This window comes from Bos mutus, chromosome 22 (genome assembly GCF_027580195.1).
Source record: "Bos mutus isolate GX-2022 chromosome 22, NWIPB_WYAK_1.1, whole genome shotgun sequence".
Taxonomy (NCBI): Eukaryota; Metazoa; Chordata; class Mammalia; order Artiodactyla; family Bovidae; genus Bos; species Bos mutus.
Window position 1 is genome coordinate 70,254,160 of NC_091638.1, and position 24,349 is coordinate 70,278,508.

The 24,349-nt window shown below is 39.4% G+C and overlaps 1 protein-coding gene across 1 annotated transcript in view; it reads right to left on the reverse strand.

Annotated features, from left to right (window-relative positions):
• Positions 1-17,989, reverse strand: part of LOC102280015 (solute carrier family 22 member 10) — a 30,671-nt gene extending 12,682 nt beyond the window's left edge. The window contains exons 1-4 of the mRNA XM_005894366.2: positions 17,588-17,989; positions 16,797-16,900; positions 9,720-9,874; positions 9,465-9,633 (exon numbers count right to left, since the gene is read on the reverse strand). Of these exons, the coding sequence (XP_005894428.2) occupies positions 9,465-9,633; positions 9,720-9,874; positions 16,797-16,900; positions 17,588-17,989 (830 nt within the window). The remainder of the gene's footprint in view (positions 1-9,464; positions 9,634-9,719; positions 9,875-16,796; positions 16,901-17,587) is intronic.
• Positions 17,990-24,349: the final 6,360 nt, after the last annotated feature.

The following is a 24,349-nucleotide window of genomic DNA, read 5'->3' on the forward strand; positions in this document are numbered from 1 at the left end:
GGTTGATTTCATTTTGGGTTTCCTTTGCTTGTCTGGTTGCTGTCTTTTACTTTGCTCTCTTGGTTTTGTTTTGGTTTCTTGTGTGTGTGTGTGTGTGTGTGTGTGTGCGCACACACATGCATACACATGCTTATATTTCCTTTGCTCTTCTGTTTTTTTAGATTTTGCTTTAACATTTGTCTGGGTTTCTTTTTTATCCCTTTTATTACCATGATGAATGGCTTGTGGGGTATTGATTCCCTGACTGGAAGTCTGGCCTGAGCCTCTAGGGTGGAAGCACTGAGTCCAGGATACTGAACAGAGGATTCCTGGCCCCAGGGACTATTAATAAGTGAGCGCGCCCATAAAGGCCTCCATCCAAATCCAAGACCTAGTTCCACCCAACTGCCTGTAGCACCTAGCACTGCATACCTCATGCCAAACAATAAGCAAGATAGGAACACAAACCAAATCATCAGCAGACAAGCTACCTAAAGTCGTACTAAGCCCACAGACACCCCAAAACACATCACTTTACACAACCCTCCCATCAGAGTGAAAAGATTCAGCTCCACCCATCAGAATGCAGACACTTGCCCTCTCTACACAAGCCACTAGACCAGCCTCACCCACTTGGGGGAAAGACCAAAAGCAAAAATTATAACCCTGCAGCTTGGGGAAAGGAAAACTTAAACACATAAAGTTAGACAAAATAAAAAAGACAGAGAAATATTGTGCAGATGAAGGAGAAGGTAAAAACCCACAAGACCAAATAAATAAACAGAAAATAGAAAATTTACAAGAAAAAGAATTCAGAGTAAGCCTAAGGATACTGGAGTGGGTAGCCTGTCCCTTCTCCAGGGGAACTTCCCAACCCAGGAATTGAACCAGGGTCTCCTGCATTGCAGGCAGATTCTTTACCAGCTAAGCTACCAGGGAAGCCCAATGATAGTAAAGATGATACAAAATCTCAGAAATGGAATGGAGCAAATGCAAGAAACACTTAGTAAGAACCTAGAAGAAATAAAGAATAATAATATAAAAAATGATGAACAACACAAAAACTGAATTTAAAATACTCTAGAAGGAATCAACAGCAGAATAACTGAATCAGAAGAATGAATAAATGAGATGGAAGATAGATTGCTGGAAATAACTGAAGCACACTAGAATAAAAAAGAGAGCTAAAATAATTGAGGACAGTCTCAGATACCTCTGAGACAATATTAAATGCACACATTCAAATTATAGGGATCCCAGGGGAGAAAAGAGAGCACGCGTGCGAGAGAGAAAGGGGTAAGAAAATATTTGAAGAGATTATAGTTGAAAACTACTCTAACAGGAGAAAGGAAATAGCCAATCAAGTCCAAGAAGCACAGAGAGTTTGATACAGCATACACTCAGTGGAGAAACATGACAGACAATGCACTCTGCGCTGACGGGCAGCAAGCCCTGTCTGTCTAGCTTGAGCAGAAAGCACTGCAACCAAGGACATTGGAGGCAGTCAGGCAGGCGGGGATCAGAAAGAGAGACAGACGCAGGTTGTGGGCAAGCCAGGAACCTCGGTTTCCTTCTCCCCGCAAGGTGATAAATAAAGCCCAGAAAGTTTAGGGCACTGGTTTGAAGACACCAGCTGGTAGGGAGAGGGAGTGAGCCTAAAGTTCCTGGTCCATGCTTGGGGCCTCTGGGACAGTGTGGAACAAATATTTAGAAATAAGGCTTTATGGTTATTGCTGTTCATTAAGTATCAAGAAATCATCATAATAAAGATACTCAAGTTGCTGTAAAAAAAAAAAAATTAAACACAAAGAAAAATATTAAAAGCAGCAAGAGTAAAGCAACAAATACTATACAAAGGAATCCCCATAAGTTTAAATCTGATCTTTCTGCAGAAACTCTGCAGGCCAGAAGATAGTGGCAGAATATAATTAAAGTAATGAAAGGAAGAAAACTACAACCAAAAATACTCTACCCAGCAAAGATCTCATTCAAATTCAATGGAGAAATAAAAAATTTTACAGACAAGCAAAGGTTAAGAGAATTCAGCAACATCAAACCAGCTTTACAACATATGATAAAGGAAATCCTCTAGGCAGGAAATATAAGAGAAGGAAAAGACCTACAAAAACATACCCAAAACAATTAAGAAAATGGTAATAAGAACATAAATATTAATAATTACCTTAAATGTACATAGATTAAAAGCTCCAACCAAAAAATACAGATTGACTGAATGAATAAAAAAATAAGACCCATATATAAGCTGTCTACAAGAGATCCACTTTAGACCTAGGGACATGTATAGACTGAAAGTAAGGGGATCAAAATAGACTTTAGAATAAGAACTGTTATACGAGGCAAGGAAGGACAGTACATAATGACCAAGGGATAAATCCAAGAAGATACAAGAATTGTGAATATTTATGCATCCTACGAAGGAGCACCTCAATATATAAAGTAAATGCTAACAGCCATAAAAGGGGAAATCAACATAACACAATAACAGTGGGGATTTTGACACCCTACTTACACCAATGAACAAATTATACAGAAAGAAAATTTATAAGGAAATGCAAGCCTTAGGTGACACATGAGAACAGATGGACTTAATTGATATTTACATGACATTCCATCCCAAATCAGCAGAATACACTTTCTTCTCAACTGCACATGACTCTCCAGGATAGATCAGATCTTGGGTCACAAATCAAACCTCCATAAACTTAAGAATATTAAAATCATATTGAGCACCTTTTCTGACCACAATACTGAGATTAGATATCAATTACAGGGAAAAACTGTAAAAAACACAAACACACGGAGACTAAGCAATACACTTCTAACCAACGAAAAGATCACTAAAGGAACCAAAGAGAAAATAAAAAATACCTAGAAACAAATGACAACAAAAACACACTGACCCAAAACCTATTGGATGGTTTTGTTCAGTTGCTCAGTCATGTCTGACTCTCTGCGACCCCATGGACTGTAGCTTGCCAGGCTTCCCTGTCCTTCACTGTCTCCCGGATCTTGCTCAAACTCATGTCCATTGAGTCAGTGATGCCATCCACCCATCTCATCCTCTGTCCTCTGCTTTCAATCTTTCCCAGCATCAGGGCCTTTTCTAATGAGTCAGCCCTTTGCATCAAGTTGCCAAAGTATTAGAGCTTCAGCTTCAGCATCAGTCCTTCAATGAATATTCAGGACTGATTTCCTTTAGAATTGACTGACTTGATCTCCTTGCAGTCCAAGGGACCCTCAAGAGTCTTCTCCAGCACCACAATGTAAAGGCATCAATTCCTTGGTGCTCAGCCTTTTATGGTCCAACTCTCACACCCATAAGTTACTGCTGGAAAAACCATAGCTTTGACTAGATGGACCTTTGTTGGCAAAGTGCTGTCTCTGCTTTTTAATACACTCTCCATCACCTGTCCATCACCATCTCCCGGAGTTCACTCAAACTCACATCCATTGAGTCGGTGATGCCGTCCAGCCACCTCATCCTCTGTCGTCCCCTTTTCCTCCTGCCCCCAATCCCTCCAAGCATCAGAGTCTTTTCCAGTGAGTCAACTCTTCGCATGAGGTGGCCAAAGTATTGGAGCTTCAGCTTTAGCATCATTCCTTCCAAAGAAATCCCAGGGCTGATCTCCTTCAGAATGGACTGGTGGGATCTCCTTGCAGTCCAAGGCACTCTCAAGAGTCTTCTCCAACACCACACTTCAAAAGCATCAATTCTTCGGCACTCAGCTTCCTTGACAGTCCAACTCTCACATCCATACATGACCACTGGAAAAACCGTAGCCTTGACTAGATGGACCTTTATTGGCAAAGTAATGTCTCTGCTTTTCAATATGCTGTCTAGGTTGGTCATAACTTTTCTTCCAAGGAGTAAGCATCTTTTAATTTCATGGCTGCAGTCACCATCTGCAGTGATTTTGGAGCCCCCAAAAATGAAGTCTGACACTGTTTCCACTGTTTCCCCATCTATTTCCCATGAAGTGATGGGACCACATGCCATGATCTTAGTTTTCTGAATGTTGAGCTTTAAGCCAACTTTTTCACTTGCCTCTGTCTAGTAATTCTCAAATTATAGTGAGCAGACATTTCATAAGGCAAGCTTGTTAAAAATGCAGATTTCTAGGCTCATCACTCTTAATCTAACTTGTCAGCTATAGTGTAGGTCCTAAGAATGTTGAGTTTTAAACCAGCTTTTATCTCTCCTCTTTCAAGAGGTTCTTTAGTACCTCTTCACTTTCTGCCATTAGAATGGTGTCTTCTGAATATCTGAGGTACTTGATATTTCTCCTGGCAATCTTGATTCTAGCTTGAGCTTCATCCAACCCAGCACTTTGGATGATGTCCTCTGCATAGAAGTAAAATAAGCAGGGTGACAATACACAGTCTTGATGTACTTCACAATTTGGAACCAGTCTGGTCTGGTTCTAACTGTTGCTTCTTGACCTGCAAACAGGTTTCGCAGGTGGTAGATAAGGTGGTCTGGTATTCCCATTTCTTTAAGTATTTTCCACAGTATATTATGATCCACACAGTCAAAGGGTTTAGCCTTTGAAGTCAATGAAGCGGAAGTAGACGCTTTTCTGGAATTATATTGCTTTTTCTATGATCCAATGGATGTTGGCAATTTAATCTCTGGTTCCTCTGCCTTTTCTAAATCCAACTTGAACATCTGGAAGTTCTTGGTTCACGTACTGCTGCAGCCTAACTTGGAGAATTTTGAGCATTACTTTGCTACCATGTGAGATGAGTGCAACTGTGCAGTAGTTTGAACATTCTTTAGCATTGCCTTTCTTTGGGATTGGAATGAAAACTGACCTTTTCCAGTCCTGTGGCCACTGCAGAGTTTTCAAAATTTGCTGGCATACTGAGTGCAGCACTTTCACGGCATCATCTTTTAGGATTTGAAACAGCTCAACTGGAGTTCCATCACCTCCACTAACTTTGTTTATAGTCATGTGTTGTAAGGCCTGCTTGACTTTGGACTCCAGGATGTCTAGCTGGACAGACACTCATTCCAGGATGTGAGCAATCACATCATGGTTATCTGGATCAATAAGATCTTTTTTGTACAGTTCTTCTATGTATTCTTGTCATCTCTTTTCAATATCTTCTTCTTTTTTTAGGTCCATACTCTTTCTGTCCTTTTTTATGCTCATCTTTGCATGAAATGGTCCCCTGATGTCTCTAATTTTCTTGAAGTGTCTCTAGTTTTTCCCATTCTATTATTTTCCTCTATTTCTTTGCACTGATCATTTAGAAAGGCTTTCTTACCTCTCCTTGCTATTCTTTGGTACTCTGCATTCAGATGGATATATCTTTCCTTTTCTCCTTTGCTTTTGCATCTCTTCTTTTCTCAGCTATTTGTAAGGCCTCCTCATATAACCATTTTGCACTATTGCATTTCTTTTTCTTGGGGATGGTTTTGATCGGTGCCTCCGTACAATGTTACGAACCTCTGTCCATAGATCTTCTGGAACTCTGTCTATCAGATCTAATCCCTGTAATCTATTTGTCACTTCCACTGTATAATTGTAAGCGATTTGATTTAGGTCATACCTAAATGGCCTAGGAGTTTTCCCTACTTTCTTCTATTTAAATCTGAATTTTGCAGTAAGGAGTTCATGATCTGAGCCACAGTCAGCTCCCAGTCTTATTTTTGCTGACGTTATACAGCTTCTCCATCTTTGCCTACAAAGAATATAATCAATCTGATTTTGGTATTAACCATTGTGATGTCCATGTGTAGGGTCATCTCTTGTGTTGTTGGAAGAGGGTGTTTGCTGTGACCAGTTCATTCTCTTGGCCAAACTCTGTTAGCCTTTGCTCTGCTTCATTATGTACTCCAAGGCCAAACTTGCATGTTATTCCAGGTATATCTTGACTTCCTATTTTTGCATTCTAGTCCCATATGATGAAAAGGACATCTTTTTTGGTGTTAGTTCTAGAAGGTCTTGTAGATCTTCATAGAATTATTCAACCTCAACTTCTTCAGCCTTAGTGGTTGAGACATAGACTTGGATTACTGTGATATTAAACGGTTTGCCTTGGAAATGAACAGAGATCATTCTGTCATTTTTGAAATTGCACCCAAGTACTGCATTTTGGACTCTTGTTGACTATGAGGGTTACTCCATTTTTTCTAAGAGATTCTTGCCCTCATTCTGGTCCATTTTGGTTCACTGATTCCTATAATTTTGATGTTCACCCTTGCCATCTCTTGTTTGACCACTTCCAATTTACCTTGATTCATGGACCTAACATTCCAGGTTCCTATGCAATATTGTACTTTATAGCATTGGACTTTACTTTCACCACCAGACACATCCACAGCTAGGCGTTGTTTCCACTTTGGCTCAATCTCTTCATTCTTTCTGGACCTATTTCTCCACTCTTCTCCAGCAGCATATTGTTCACCTACTGAGTTGTGGAGTTCAACTTTCAATGTCATATCTTTTTGCCTTTTCATACTGTTCATGGGGTTCTCAAGGCAAGAATGCTGAAGTACTTTGCCATTCCCTTCTCAGTGGACCACATTTTGTCAGAACTCTCCACCATGACTTGCCCATCTTATGTGACCCTACATGGCATGACTCATAGTTTCATTGAGTTAGACAAGGCTGTGATCCATGTGATCAGTTTTGGTTAGTTTTCTGACACTGTGGTTTTCATTCTGTCTGCACTCTGATGGATGAGGATAAGAGGCTTGTGGAAGCTTCCTGATGGGAGGGACTGACTGTGGGGAAATCTGGGTCTTGCATTCAAAACCAATAGAATGCAGCAAAAGCAGTTGTGAGAGTAAAGTTTATAGCAGTACAATTCTACTTCAAGAAACAAGAAAAATCTCAAATAAAGAACCTAAACTTACACCTAAAGCAATTAGAAAAACAAGAATAAAAAGGGGCCAAAGTTAGTAGAAGGAAAGAAATCATAAAAATCAGAGCATAAATAAATGAAGAAAATAATAGTGATGATCAATAAAACTAAAAGCTGCATTAGTATACTGTATTGGTGTTTTTCTTTCTGGTTCACTTCACTCTGTATAATAGGCTCGTTTCATGTTGATGTATGGCAAAACCAATACAATATTGTACAGTAATTAACCTCCAATTAAAATAAATAAATTTATATTTTTTTAAAAAGCTGCTTTTTGAGAAAAATGGATAAACCATTATCCAGACTCATCAAGAAAACAGGAAGAAGACTAAAATCAATAAAACTAGAAATGAAAAAGGAGAAGTTACAAGAGATACCACAAATATACAAAGGATCAAAAGAGACTACTATGAGCAACTATATGCCAATAAAACAGACAATGTGGAAGACGTGGAAAAACTCTTAGAAAAGTACAACTTTCCAAGACTGAACCACGAAGAAATAGAAAATATGAACAGACAAATCACAAGCACTGAAATTGAAACTGTGATCAAAAACCTTCCAACAAACCAAAGTCCAGAGCCAGATGGTTTCACTAGTGATTTCTATTATATCATATGTCTAGAGAAAAGCTAATGTCTATCCTTCTCAAACACTTTCAAAAAAATTGCAGAGAGAGGAACACTCCCAAACTCATTCTACAAGGCCATCATCACCCAGATACCAAAACCAGACAAAGACATCACACAAAAAAAGAAAATTACAGGGCAATATCATTGGTGAACATAGATGCAAAAATCCTCAACAGAATACTAGCAAAATGAATCTAACAGCACATTAAAAGGATCATACACTATGATCAAGTGGGGTTTATCCCAGGGATACAAGAATGCTTACACAAAAATCAATCAATGTGATACACCATAGTCACAAATTAAAAGATAAAAGCCATAAGACAATTTCCATAGAAGCAGAAAAGTTTTTGACAAAATTCAACACCCGTTTATGATTAACTTCCCAGAAAGTGAGCATAGAAGGAACCTACCTCGATATAATAAAAGCCATATAGGAAAAATACACAGCACACTTTATTTTCAATGGTGAAAAACTGAAAGCCTTTCCTCTAAGACCAGGAACAAAATACGGACGTTCACTCTAGACACTGTTCAACATAGTTTTGGAAGTCCTAGCCACAGCAAGGACATCATGTGAAAAGCCTGGCTAGATGAATCACAAGCTGGAATCAAGATTGCCAGGAGAAATATCAATACCTCAGATATGTAGATGACACCACCCTAATGGCAAAAAGTGAAGAGGAACTAAACAGCCTCTTGATGAAGGTGAAAGAAGAGAGTGAAAAAGCTGGCTTAAAACTCAACATTTAAAAAATGAAGATCATAGCATCTGGTCCCATCACCAGTCCCATTCTAAGGGAATCGAAAAAAAATATTGTAAATAGGTCAGGTAGTTAATTAAATTAAAAAATGTTTTGCTTAGGCCTCACATGATGCCTGCCTTACTTTAAAGCTATTTACCACAGTTCGGTTAAATAGTGTGGAAGTCCTTTTGCAGTCTGATGCGCATGTCTTATGATCAGGATAGTTTTTCCATCCTATCTCGTTACCTATAAGCAGGTAGGAAATACAGTGAATTTACCCTAAAATGTCCAATCTGTATTGACATATCTTGTCAGTGTTTTGACGTTGGTTTTCTAAAACAATCCAATCAATAAATCTTATCTAGGTCTTTAAACAACACTAAAATCATGGCATCTTGTCCCATCACTTCATGACAAATAGAAAGGGAAAAAGTGGAAGCAGTGACAGATTTTATTTTCTTGGGGTCCAAAATCACTGTGGACCTTTGACTGCAACCATGAAATTAAAAGATACTAGCTACTTGAAAGGAAAGCTATGACAAGCCTAGACAGCTTATTAAAAAGCAGAAACATCACTTTGCTGATAGAGGTCCATATAGTCAAAGTTATAGGTTTTCCAGTAATCACGGGCGCATGTGAGAATTGGACCATAAAGAAGGCTGAGCACCAAAGGAATTGATGCTTTTGAACTGTGGTGCTGGCGAAGACTCTTGAGAGTCCCTTGGACAGCAAGATCAAACCAGTCAATCCTAAAGGAAATCAACCCAAAATATTCACTGAAAGGACTGATGCTGAAGCTGAAGCTCCAATACTTTGGTTACCTGATGTGGAGAAATGATTCATTGGAAAAGACTTGGTACTCGGAAAGATTGAAGGCAAAAGGAGAAGGAGGAGGCAGAGGATAAGATGGTTAGATAGCACCACTGACTCAATAGACATGAATTGGAGGAAACCCCAGAAGACAGTGGAAGGCAAAGGAGCCTAGCATGCTACAGTCTTTGAGGTTGCAAAGAGTCAGAGATGACTTAGCAAATGAATGACAACAACAAATCTGCTCCTGGAATCTCAAATTGTATAGAATGAACAGATGAGAAATATGAGTTTTATATCCTAACAATAAGAAAGGGCCCAGGGAATAAGGCAGTCAATATATTCCAATTCAATATGTATTTTCACCCCAGTTCCCTTAAGTCAGAGTGAGAGAGAAGACTTTTACCTTGAGAAGAGAAAGAAGGCAAAGAAAGGTACAGACACCACCAGCTGTAGGGTGCGCCACTCTCGAAAGACAAAAGCCAGTCCTCCCAGCATCATCTGTCCAATACTAAGGGCACAGGATAACAGTGTTATTACCATGGCTTTTGACTGGGATCTGGTCCACTCTGTAACTGAAAGAAACAAAATTGAGGTAGTAATGTTAGATGAAGAAATTTCAAGGTTTGGAAAATGGAGGAGATCAAAATTGTCAACTTACCGAGCATACCGCTATTTGATAAGATGACCACAGCAGAACAACCTGACCAGAAGCGTAGGGAGCAGTAAATGAGGAAGGTGGGAGCAAAGGCTGCACAGGTCCCAGAGATGGCCAGCTGGAGCAAACAGCACCTGAGAATCAACTTCCGCCCAAACCTAAGAAACAGAAGGCAGTTAGAATATGAAAGCAATGATAATTTGGGGCAAAACATTAAGAAAGCGAAAGCATACACTGAAATGTAAAGAATGCTTTAACAAATGATTCTTTGTACCTGAATGCTTGAAAAATCAAGAGCTAAATCAGCAATGGAAATCTCCTCAAATAACATTCCTTGCTACAAATGTACACTAGCAATACCAAAATTTCATCCTCCAATCACCAATGGACTCTGTCATCTAGCATATTAAGAGAACTACAATGTTGGAAATTGTAACATACTGTAAGCACATATTGTACTAACTTACATATTTAACAAACTAGATAGACTATCCAGTGTGTAGACCACAAGAGAGCTAAAAGTGTACTTGGGTTTCTAGGATCAGGCAGATTAAGGCTAACTGATACAAAAGACTGGTGGGAAATGCAACAAAGTTGTAAGAGGTTTATGTAAGGACCACTCTTTGTTGAATTTGGATTTATTAGTCTCAAGCAATATTTTTTTTCTAGAACAGAATGTAAAAGCACTACAACACAGATAGAGGATATTATATAAATCTCTCAGAGAAAAGAACTATGTAAGATGGAGAATGAACAGGAAAAGATAAAGAACAAAGAAGGAAAAATAAATTTTCTGTTTCATTGAGGGTCATGAAAACAGAGTCTTAGTGGAGACATCTAGGACTAAATAGGATATGCAAATCTATATATCCAGTAATAAAAACAGATAAACACATTTGGGATAAGGAATTCCTCTGCAATATTTAAATGGAATTCTTAAGTTATTCAAACAGTTCCTCCAAAAACAGAAAATGTACAACATAGGAACAAACACATCAAATAATCATATATGTAATCATTATCATAAAGAAAATAATTTAGAAAACACAAAATGACTTGATAGACAAAAATTGTAGCAATCATATCAAACTAATTTCAACTGATAGAAATTACCAGAATGGATTCTTTGAAAACTTAATTTTTTGCTTTTCCTGCATCATAGGCATATTCTTTACCATCTGAGCCACCAGGGAAGTCCATGCTTCCCACAATAGTACTTAAATTATTATAGATTAAAACTAAATTGACAAAAAATATATACAACACAAATAGTAATAATAATAAGCTGGAATATTTATACTAACATCAAATAAATTTCAAAGCAAAATACATTTCCAGAAATAATAATGCTAAAGATGTCAAATGTATCTCTTTTTTTAATTTAAATTTATTTATTTTAATTAGAGGCTAATTACTTTACAATATTGTATTGGTTTTGCCATACATCAACATGAATCCACCACGGGTGTACATGTGTTCCCAATCCTGAACCCCCCTCCCACCTTCTTCCCCATATTTTCTTTGATATGGACCATCTTTTAAAGTCTTTTATTAAATATTGCTTCTGTTTTATGTTTTGGTTTTTAGTCCTCAAAGCATATGGGATCTTAATTTCCTGACCAGGGATCAAACTGACAATCCTTGCACTGGAAGGTAAAGTCTTAACCACTGGGCTGCCAGGGAAGTCCTTATGCTACTTTTCCAATAGCGCTTGCTGAGGATCATTCCATACATGGATGTAGTTTTTTATGTGTTCAGGTGGGAGGGTGAATTACATATCCTCTTGAACTACCATCTCACTGTTATTTCTGATTTTTACTGTTTGTTATTCTAGTCATCCTAGTGTGTTTGAACTGGTTTCAATTTAGATTTTTTAAAATATAAATTTATTTATTTTAATTGGAGGCTAATTATTTTACAACATTGTATTGGTTTTGCCATACAATTTAGATTTTTTAAGTTGGAGTATAGTTGACTTACAATGTTGTGCTAGTTTCTGCTGTACAGCAATGTGAGTCAGTTATACATAAACATGTTGTTGTTCAGTTACTAAGTCGAATTCAACTCTTTGTGACCCCAAGGACTGCAACAAAACAGGCTTTCCTGTCCTTTGTTATCCCCCAGAATTTGCTCAGACTCATGTCCATCGAGTCACTGATGCCATCCAACCATCTCATCCTCTGTTACTCCCTTCTCCTCCTGCCTTCAATCTTTTCCAGTATGAAGGTCTTTTCCAAAGAATCAGCTCTTTGCATCAGGTGGCCAGTGTTGGAGCTTCAGCCTCAGCATCAGTCCTTCCAATGAATATTCAGGGTTGATTTCCTTTAGGGTTGACTGGTTTGATCTCCTTGCTGTCCAAGGTACTCTACTCTTTTCTAGATTCTTTTCCCATATAGGTTATTACAGAGGGCGGAGTAGAGTTCCCTCTGCTGTGTGTGTACATGTGTGTTAGTCACTCAGTTGTGTCCAACTCTTTGCAACCCAATGGATTGTAGCCCACCAAGTTCCTCTGTCCATCGGATTCTCCAGGCAAAAATCCTGGAGTGGGTTGCCATTCCCTTCTCCAACTCCCTCTGCTATACAGTAGGTCTTTCAGCTCAGTTCAGTTCAGTTACTCAGTCATGTCCGACTCCCCTGGCCCAGAGCACACCAGGCTTCCCTGTCCATCACCAACTCCCAGAGTTTACTCAAACTCATGTCCATTGAGTCAGTGATGCCATCCAACCATCTCATCCTCTGTCGTCCCCTTCTCCTCCTACCTTCAATCTTTTCCAGCATCAGGGTCTTTTCAAATGAGTCAACTCTTCGCATCACATGGCCAAAGTATTGGAGTTTCAGCTTCAACATCAGTCCTTCCAATGAACCCTCAGGACTGATCTCCTTTAGGATAGACTGGTTGGATCTCTTTGCAGACCAAGGGATCCTCAAGAGTCTTCTCCAACACCACAGTTCCAAAGCATCAATTCTTTGGCTCTCAGCTTTCTTTATAGTCCAACTCTCACATCCATACATGACTACTGGAAAAGCGATAGCCTTGACGAGACAGACCTTTGTTGACAAGGTAATGTCTCTGCTTTTTAATATGCTGTCTAGGTTGGTCACAGCTTACCTTCCAAGGAGTAAGCGTCTTTTAATTTCATGGCTGCAGTCACCATCTGCAGTGATTTTGGAGCCCCAAAAAATAAAGTCAGCCACTGTTTCCCCATCTATTTGCCATGAAGTGGTGGGACCGGATGCCATGATGTCAGTTTTCTGAATGTTGAGCTTTAAGCCAACTTTTTCACTCTCCTTTTTCACTTTCATCAAGAGGCTTTTTAATTCTTCTTCACTTTCTGCCATAACAGTAGTGTCACCTGCATATCTGAGGTTACTGATATTTCTCCCGGAAATCTTGATTCCATCTTGTGCTTCACCCAGCCCAGCATTTCTCACAATGTACTCTGTATATAAGCTAAATAAGCAGGGTGACAATATACAGCCTTGACGAACTCCTTTTCTTATTTGGAGCCAATTTGTTGTTCCATGTCAAGTTCTAACTGTTGCTTCCTGACCTGCATACAGATTTCTTTTTTTTTTTTTAATTTTATTTTATTTTTAAACTTTACATAATTGTATTAGTTTTGCCAAATATCAAAATGAATCCATCACAGGTATACATGTGCTCCCCATCCTGAACCCTCCTCCCTCCTCCCTCCCCATACCATCCCTCTGGGTCGTCCCAGTGCACTAGCCCCATGCATCAAGTATCGTGTATCAAACCTGGACTGGCATCTCATTTCATACATGATATTTTACATGTTTCAATGCCATTCTCCCAAATCTTCCCACCCTCTCCCTCTCCCACAGAGTCCATAAGACTGTTCCATACAGATTTCTCAAGAGGCAGGTCAAGTAGTCTAGTATTCCCATCTCTTTCAGAACTTTCCACAGTTTATTGTGATCCACACAGTCAAAGGCTTTGGCATAGTCAATAAAGAAGAAATAGATGTTTTTCTGAAACTCTCTTGCTTTTTTTATGAGTAGGTCTTTATTAGTTACCTATATTATATGTTGGGGTTTCAATAGTTTTGATTGGTATGGCTTAATAAGTGATGCTGTTGTGCTTCTTTTCATGTGCTTCTTACAAGTTGTATATCTTCTTTGTAAAGAAATGTATCTATTCAAATCCATTGGTAATTTGTCCACTTAATTGAGGTATAATTGACAAAAGCAAATAAAATTGCCTATATGTACCTCATGCGAAGAGTTGACTCATTGGAAAAGACTCTAATGCTGGGAGGGATTGGGGGCAGGAGGAGAAGGGGACAACAGAGGATGAGATGGCTGGATGGCATCACCGACTCAATGGACGTGAGTTTGAGTGAACTCCAGGAGATGGTGATGGACAGGTGATGGAGAGTGTATTAAAAAGCAGAGACAGCCACCAGGGAAGTCCATGCTTCCCACAATAGTACTTAAATTAGATAAGGACATTACAAGAAAATGAAAGACCAACATCTCTGCTGAATATAGATGCAAAAATTTCTCAACAAGATATTAGAAACCGAATTCAACAGCACACTAAAAGGATTATACACTAGGATCAAGTGGGATTTAGCCCTAGGATGCCTGGAGTTCAACATACACAATTCAATGTATGTGATATACATTAATAGAATGAAAAATAAAAATAATATGATCATCTCAAAAGATGCAGGAAAAGCCATTTGACATAATACAATATCTTTTCGTGATAAAAATACTCAATCAATTGGGGATAGAAGCAATGCACATCAACATTATGATGAGTCTTCAGATAATAGCATACTTCGTATGGACAGGTTGAAAGATTTTCCTCTCAGTTTAGGAGGGGAAAGGAGGTGCCAGCTCACACCCCTCCTATCAACATAATCCTGGAAGCCCTAGTCAGACCTATAAGGCAAGAAAAAAGCAAAAAGCATCCACTGGAAAGGAGGAATTATATTGACTTTGCATATGATATGAAATTATATATATAAAATTCTGAAAACTTACAAAAAATTTTTCAACTCACTAAAAGTGGACTAAAGACTTAAACATTACCCCAAAACAGTAAAACTCCTGGAAGAAAGAAAAGGAAAATCTCCTTGGCAATAGTATCTTAGATATAATAGCCATCAGAACCAGCATGAGGATATATCTCACTGTTCTTTTGATTTCTCTTTCTCTGGTTATTAGTGATGTTAAGAGTCTTCTCATATACTGATTGACTATTTCTATATGTTCTTTGGAGAAATATCGACTGAGGTCCTATGCCATTTTAAATATCAGGATATTTGAGAGCTTTTCTTATTTGTTGTAATAGTTTCTTTGGATATTAATTCTTTATCAGACATATGTCTTTCAAATATTTTCTCTTATTCTGTAGGTTTCCATTTCATTTTGCTGGTCATTTTCTTTGCAATGGAGAAGTTTCTGGTTTGACATAACCCCACTTGTCTATTTTTGCTTTTGATACCAATGTCCAGAGCTTTTTATCTATTTTTAGTTCAAAATCTTTGACTGAGCTATAAGTTTCCTGCTTCTTCACTGAATTTTCTTCTCTCATTTTCTGTCATAACATACTAACAAACACATATCTATAAGCATCACCACACATCAGTATTATCTAACACATGTACACCCGTGGTGGATGCATGTTGATGTATGGCAAAACCAATACAATATTGTAAAGTAAAAAAATAATAATAATAATAAAATAAATTGATCAATCAGCATTGGTTTTGAATCATCATAAAAGGCTCAGTCAGAAGACTGGCCAATATGAGCACTTCAGCTCTGAAATCTTTTTTTTTTTTTTTTTAAACTTTACAATATTGTATTAGTTTTGCCAAATATCGAAATGAATCCGCCACAGGTATACCCGCGTTCCCCATCCTGAACCCTCCACCCTCCTCCCTCCCCTACCCTCCCTCTGGGTCGTCCCAGTGCACCAGCCCCAAGCATCCAGTACCGTGCATTGAACCTGGACTGGTGACTCGTTTCATACATGATATTATACATGTTTCAATGCTATTCTCCCAAATCTCCCCACCCTCTCCCTCTCCCACAGAGTCCATAAGACTGATCTATACATCGGTGTCTCTTTTGCTGTCTCGTACACAGGGTTATTGTTACCATCTTTCTAAATTCCATATATATGCGTTAGTATACTGTATTGGTGTTTTTCTTTCTGGCTTACTTCACTCTGTATAATAGGTTCCAGTTTCATCCATCTCATTAGAACTGATTCAAATGTATTCTTTTATGAATTACACAGAGGTGATACATTCAGAGTTCACAATTTTCAGATGTAAGAAGAAATGATATTAGGCTTACAGACAAGGGATATTTTAAGCTTCCCACTTCTCCTACAGAGGACTTGATGTGTGGCTGCCACAGTTGTTCTCTTACTTTTGGATGACCACTGCCAGGTACAAGATAACCCAAACGTCTCACAACACAAATTATATCACCTGAGGTTTACAGATTAGTTAACTCATCTGGAAGTATTACCTCTAATGAGGTTTTTAAGCAAAACCAAACATCCAGGTTATAGTCACAATTATTTCTTAATTCAGCTTCAGAACCGTCTCACTAAACACCAAAGTTTTCTAGAAATGAATATGGGGGGTACTATGACAGCAGGACCAATATGAGAACCCACAGGCGTTTAGCTCACAGAGTCAAGGAGTGAATTAACATAGAGTCATAACATATAAACCCACAATATTGTTTCTCTAAAAAGATTGAACCTCCTGTCTTGAAGCACCTTACTCTCACTTCTCATTGGTAATTTCTGCTCATCTTTACAAATGAAGTTTACGTAACCCTCCTCTACTGTTCTGAAATGCCCCCCGACCTAAGAAAGATGTTATTTCTGTGTCCAGTACAATGAGCTCTGTGACCCCAAAAAATTGCATTTGTAACAATGAGTCTAATTCTCCATTTCCGTCTATAGTCCCTAGAAACCAACAGTATAAACTGCCTATTGGAACTCAATAAAGACTTCTTTATGAAAGAGTTAATAGAAAACTGTGAAACTACCCAGAGGAAGGGCAGCAGTGATGTGGAGACACTCACCTGTCTGAGAGAAGGCCATATATGAGGCCTCCCACCAGCATTCCAGCCATGTATAGGGATTGACCCACTGATTTCTGTGACAGATGGTCACAAATGAGGTCCCACTGGAAGAGAAGGAAACCAGCACAGAGGAGCTTCACAGCTTCTTATATCCCTCAACGAACATTCACTCACTCTAACAACCCTCAGAAAACACAGCTTCTGATTTCCTTTGAACATTTACTCACATATATTACTCAAGTCTCAGCTTAAGCACGGAATTCTCTAAATCCTCAACTAAATCCTCTAAGTTCTATCATGGCAAATCATACTCACGTAGCACTGTGTGCCTCACTGGTTCTCAAACTTTGCCACACACTGAAAATATTGAGGGGATTTTTGTTTCATTACTGATGCCTAGATTTTACACATGGAATAAAATGTATTTGGTTTGTTTCTTTCATAAGAATCCAGGACATGGAATTTTTTAAATAAATATAAGTATTTCCGACTTGCACAGAGGCTAAGAACACGTGACCAAGAATAATTTTCCACAATTTATATCAAGTACTAACTTGGCTAAATATAAAAATTCACACAAAACTTAAGTTTTGTGATAGTAAAATCCATAATCAGTTTGTTAATTTCAGTGTCCTCAAATTGTAAGTAATTGACAATTTTAAAAAATCAGCAATCACTATTTGCTAAAAGAATGAATAAAAGCTGGCTACCTGAATAATGAACCTGTGTTTATTTTACATTATTCTAAACACAGAGAACAAGTACTCACAAGAGGTAAATGAGGCCTTTACCTCAGTCACGATGGTGGAGGAGAACAAGCTGTGGTCATATACCCAGCCATCCACACAGGGCTCCGTGTCCAGGTCAGTCATGTTGGGGAAGGTCCCATTCAGGTGAAGGAGTTGCCACTGAGCGTGGAGGAAACGATGACACTTCTCTGGCTTCAAGTTCGAATCCAGTGGGATGGAAATTCTTAGGAGGACATCAGGGCTGAGGATCCCTGTGTCATTACCAGAGACAGTGGCATTATCAAGAATGTGGACCCAGCAGCGATGACCAGGAATGGCTGCTGTGAAGTTCTCCAACAGTGAGTGACAGACTACTATCATGTAAGTGGGGAGAACAAAAACCACCTGGACAATCTGGAATTTCCCCAGGCCACCAACTTTATCCAGGAGCTCCTCAAAGGCCATTGTGAACAGGTGATCCTCAAGAAGAGTTACAATGACATCAAAGCTGCAACTTCAAAGGGAGAAAACAGCATCCTTTCATTAATTCACATTAAATCTATGTGACCTCATGTCAGGTTCTCCTCACTACCGAGTGGATCCAACTCACCTCACTACTACAATAGAGAAATGAAAACAGTTTCCCTAGTCCTTTTGGAAGCATAGGATGTTCGCTTTTTAATAGTCATAGGGAAAATTATTTACCAAAGATACTTGTGTCTGATGAACATTAAATCTGTTTAAAGATTTACTCTCTGATGTGCTTGTCCTCAGTGATTCTGTATCATCAACAGTGAACTTTGGCATGTACATGGTCTCCAAACAAGTTAAAATAAACCTGCTGTAAGTATTCAGTCATTTTCAGAAGATGGAAAGGACAGAATTGAACTGCTTCATGGTTTTTCTGTGGAAAGAACAAAAAAGGAAGGGTTTTACTTGTTTATATGGACTTTGTTGCTACTGTTCACTTGCCAAGCCATGTCCAACTCTTTGTGACCACATGGACTGCAGCACACCAGGCTCTATCCTCCACTAATTCCCAGAGTTTGCTGAAACTCATGTCCACTCAGTCAGTGGTGCTATCTAACCTCTCATCCTCTGCCACCCCCTTCTCCTTTTGCCTTCAATCTTTCCCAGCATCAGGGTCTTTTCCAATGAGTCAGCTTTTGCCATCAGGTGTTCATAGTAGTGGAGCTTCAGCATCGGTCCTTCTAATGAATATTCAGGGTTGATTTCCATTAGGATTTACTGGTTTGATCTTATTACTGTCCAGGGGACTCTCATCACTCTTCTCCAGCACCATGATTCAAAAGCATAAATTCTTTGGTGCTCAGCCTCCTTTATAGTTCAACTATCACATCCATACATGACTACTGGAAAAACCATAGCTTTTACTAAATGGACCTTTGTCAGCAAAGTGATGTCTCTGCTTTTTAATACACTGTCTAAATTTGTCATGGCTTTCCTTCCAAGGAGCAAATGTCTTTTAATTTCATGCCTGCCTTTCTTGTCTGCAGTGATTTTGAAGCCTAAGAAAATAAAATCTCTCACTGCTTCCACTTTTTGCCTCCATTTGCTATGAAGTGATGGGACAAGATGCCATGATCTTAGTTTTTGAATGCTGAGTTTCAAGCCAGCTTTTTCACTCTTTCACTGCCATCAAGACACTCTTTAGTTCTCTTTACTTTCTGCCATTAGAATGCTATCATCTGCATATCTGATGTTGATATTTTTCCTGACAATCTTGATTTCAGCTTGTAATTCATCCAGCCCAGCAGTTCACATGATGTATTCTGTACAGAGGTTAAATAAGCAGGGTGACAATGTGCAGCCTTGTCGTACTCTTCTCTCAATTTTGAACTAGTCAGTTTTTCCATGTAAGGTTCTAACTGTTGCTTCTTGACCTGCAAACAAGTTTCTCAGGAGACAGGTAAGGTGGTCTGATACTCCCATCTCTTTAGGAATTTTCCACAGTTTGTTGTGGTCCACACAGTTAAAGGCTTTAGCTTAGTCAGTGAAGCAGAAATAGATGTTTCTTTGGAACTCCCTTGCTTTCTCCAAGATAAAACAAATCTTGGCAATTTGATCTCTGGTTCCTCTGCCTTTTCTAAATCCAGCTTGTACATCTCTAAGTTCTCAATTCATATACCGTTGAAGTCTAACTTGAAGGATTTTGAGCCTGCTAGCATGTGAAATGAATACAGTTGTGTGGTGTTTGAGCATTCTTACTTTGCCAACAAAGGTCCGTCTAGTCAAGACTATGGTTTTTCCAGTAGTCATGTATGGATGTGAGAGTTGGACTGTGAAGAAAGCTGAGAGCTGAAGAATTGATGCTTTTGAACTGTGGTGTTGGAGAAGACTCTTGAGAGTCCCTTGGACTGCAAGGAGATCCAACCAGTCCATTCTAAAGGAGATCCGTCCTGGGTGTTCTTTGGAAGGAATGATGCTAAAGCTGAAACTCCAGTACTTTGGCCACCTCATGCAAAGAGTTGACTCATTGGAAAAGACTCTGATGCTGGGAGGGATTGGGGGCAGGAGGAAAAGGGAACGACAGAGGATGAGATGGCTGGATGGCATCACTGACTCAATGGACTTGAGTTTGGGTCAACTCCAAGAGTTGGTGATGGACAGGGAGGCCTGACGTGCTGCAATTCATGGGGTCGCAAAGAGTTGGACACGACTGAGCAACTGAACTGAACTGAACTGAGCATTCTTTGACATTGCCTTTCTATGGGACCAGAATGAAAACTGACCTTTTCCCTGTGGCCATTGCTGAGTTTTCCAAATTTACTGACATATTGAGTGCAGCATTAACAGCATCATCTTTTAGGATTTGAAATAGCTCAGCTGGAATTCCATCACCTCCACTAGCTTTGTTTGTAGTAATGCTTCCTAAGACACACTTGACTTCAAGCTCCAGGATGTCCAGCTCTAGTTAAGTGGTGGCACCATCATGGTTATCCAGGTCATTAAGACCTTTCTTGTATAGTTCTTCTGTGTATTCTTGCCACCTCTTTTCAATATCTTCTGCTTCTGTTAGGTCCTCACCATTTCTATCCTTTATCGTGCCCATCCTTGCATGAAATGTTCCCTTGATATCTACAATTTTCTTGGAGAGATCTCGTCTTTCCCATTCTATTGTTTTCCTCAATTTCTTTGCATTGTGAGATGTGGCTTCAATCCCTGGTTCAGGAAGATCGCTTAGAGGAGGAAAATAGCAAAGATCCCTTAGAGGAGGAAAATAGAAAACCACTCCAATATTCTTGCCTGAAAAATTCCATGGACAGAGGAACCTGGGAGGCTACAGTCCAAAGTGCCCCAAAGAGTCAGACACCACTCAGCAGCTAAGCACTTGTACTATTACTGCTTCTTGCTATTCTCTGGAATGCTACATTCAGTTGAGTATATCTTTTTGTTTCTCCTTTGCCTTTCACGTCTCTTCTGTCCTCAGATAACCACTGAGGCTATCTGAGACAACCACTTTGCCTACTTGCATTGCTTTTCCTTAGGGATAGCTGCCTCCTGCATAGTGTTACAAATCTCTGTCCATAATTCTACAGGCACTCTGTCTACCAGATCTAATCCCTTGAATCTATTCATCACTTCTACTGTATAATCATAAGCTATTTAAGTAATACCTGAGTAGTCCAGTGATTTTCCCTACTTTCTTCAATTTAAGCCTGAATTTTGTAATAAGAAGTTCATTATCTGAGCCACAGTCTTGGTTTTGCTGACTGTATAGAGCTTCTCCATATTTGGCTGCAAAGAACATAATCAGTCTGATTTTGGTATTGAGCATCTGGTGATGTCCATGTGTAGAGTCACCTCTTGGGTTGTTGGGAAAATGTGTTTGCTATGACTAGCATGTTCTCTTGACCAAACTCTGTTAGCCTTTGACCTGCTTCATTTTGTACTCCAAGGCCAAACTTTCCTGTTATTCCAGGTATCTCTTGATTTTCTACTTTCACATTCCAATCCTATATGATGAAAATGATATCTTTTTCTTTTCTTTTTTTTTTTTTTGGTGTTAGTTTTAGAAGGTGTTGTAGAACCAGTCAACGTCAGCTTTTTTGGCATCAGTGGTTGGGACATAGACTTGGATTACTATGATGTTGAGGTGGTTTGCTTTGAAAATGAACTGAGATCATTCTGTGTTTTTTGAGATTGCACCCAGGTACTGCATTTCAGACTGTTTTGTTGACTATGAGGGCTACTCCATTTCTTCTAAGGCATTCTCGTTCACAGTAGTAGATACAGTGGTCATCTAAATTAAAATCACCCACTCCCATCCATTTTAGTTCACTGATTTCTAAAATTTTGATGTTCACTCTTGCCATTTCCTGCTTGCCTACATCCAACTTATCTTGATTCATGGACCTAATGTTCCAGGTTCCTACACAACATTGTTTTTTACAGCATTGGATTTACTTTCACCACCAGACACACCCACAACTGAGCATTGTTTCTGCTTTGGCCCAGCCACTTCATTCTTTCTGCAGCTATTTATAACTGCCCTCCACTCTTCCCCAGTAACACATGGGACACCTTCTAACATGCAGTGGAGGGTATGGAGGGGGAAGAGAAGAGGCAGCATTGTAAGTTGGAGAACAGAGTACAGGGTGCATAAACTGGGAGACTGATCCCCCTTTGAAGTCAGAGTTAAATGAACTTGGACGGCCAGGAAATTCCAAGGATTCGCTTGGTAGTTACAGTCTCACATTTCCTGGAAAAGTGACTAACCACATTCAGTGACTTGAGTCCAAAGTGCAAAACAGAGAGAAGTTACTCCCAACCACACATCTAAGTGCACAGAGTTGTGTAGGTGACACATGGCAGTTTCAAGGAGCACGGATGGGATGGGATTGGCTCTTGTTCAGCATCTTCGTCTCCTGCCTATCCAACTCCATGCACTTCCCAGTCTCACAGAGAAGGACCTTGTATAGGGAAAGGCCAGTCTATTCAGAATACTTTTTCATGAAGGAAGGCTATTTAAGAAGTCTTTGGGTGATCCTTGGCCTTAGAGTTGGTGTGCCCAGAGGGTCTCCATGGCAGGATAAGGTGTGGGAGCTTGATTCAAGGAGGGCTCTGATGAGCCCCTAAGGAAGAAGGTCTGGGGTTAGGAGGGGCTGCTCGGCCTCCACAAGCTGAAGTGAGGAGCCCTTGGGAGGAATGGACCTTGCCAACTTGGCTAGGTCTTACTGTAAACTGGGACCTAGAAGGTCCCAGCTTTAGCTTCATGGAGATAGGAAGGGGTAGTGAGATGAGGTTCCTGTAAGTCCCACTTCCCTAAAGCCATTGCCATGGAAAACTACTTCTACCTTCCTGGCAGGACAAGGAAATTTGCAAATGTATACAAATATTTTCTCCTATAGAGAAATAGTTCTCCTCACTATAGAATATTTTATGTTTTATGTATCCTAGCTAACTTATTCTTCTTCTTTTTTTTTTTTTTTTTTTTTTGACTCTCTGATTTATTTTATTTTCCTAAGTATTTGTTTGAGCATTCTTTGGCATTGCCTTTCTTTGGGATTGGAATGAAAACTGACCTTTTCCAGTCCTGTGGCCACTGCTGACTTTTCCAAATTTGCTGGCATATTGAGTGCAGCACTTTCACAGCATCATCTTTGAGGATTCGAAATAGCTCAACTGGTATTCTGTCACCTCCACTAGCTTTGTTTGTAGTGATGCTTTCTAAGACCTACTTGACTTCACATTCCAGGATGTCTGGCTCTAGGTGAGTGATCACACCATTGTGATTATCTTGGTTGTGAAGCTCTTTTTTGTACAGTTCTCCTGTGTATTCTTGCCACTTCTTCTTAATATCTTCTGCTTCTGTTAGGTAAATACCATTTATGTCCTTTATCAAGCCCATCATTGCATGAAATATTCCCTTGGTATCTCTAATTTTCTTGAAGAGATCTCTAGTCTTTCCCATTCTGTTGTTTTCCTCTATTTCTTTGCACTGATCACTGAGGAAGGCTTTCTTATCTCTTCTTGCTATTCTTTGGAATTCTGCATTCAGATGCTCATATCTTTCCTGTTCTCCTTTGCTTTTCACTTCCCTTCTTTTCACAGCTATTTGTAATACCTCCTCAAACAGCCGCACAATTGCATTCATCTCACATGCTAGTAAAGTAATGCTCAAAATTCTCCAAGCCAGGCTTCAGAAATACATGAACTGTGAACTTCCAGATGTTCAAGCTGCTTTTAGAAAAGGCAGAGGAACCAGAGATCACATTGCCAACATCCACTGGATCATGGAAAAAGCAAGAGAGTTCCAGAAAAACATCTATTTCTGCTCTATTGACTATGCCAAAGCCTTTGACTGTGTGGATCACAATAAACTGTGGAAAATTCTTCAAAAGATGGGAATACCAGACCATCTGGTATTGAAAAAATACCTTGAAAAACCTATATGCAGGTCAGGAAGCAACAGCTAGAACTGGACATGGAACAACAGACTGGTTCCAAATAGGAGAAGGAGTATGTCAAGGCTGTATATTGTCACCCTGCTTATTTAACTTGTATGCAGAGTACATCATGAGAAACACTGGGCTGGAAGAAGCACAAGCTGGAACCAAGATTGCTGGGAGAAATATCAATAACCTCAGATACGCATATGACACCACCCTTATGGCAGAAAGTGAAGAGGAACTAAAAAGCCTCTTGATGAAAGTGAAAGAGGAGAGTGGAAAAGTTGGCTTAAAAGTATACAAGCAATAAATTCTGGAGAGGGTGTGGAGAAAAGGGAACTCTCTTACACTGTTGGTGGGAATGCAAACTAGTACAGCCACTGTGGAGAATAGTGTGGAGATTCCTTAAAAA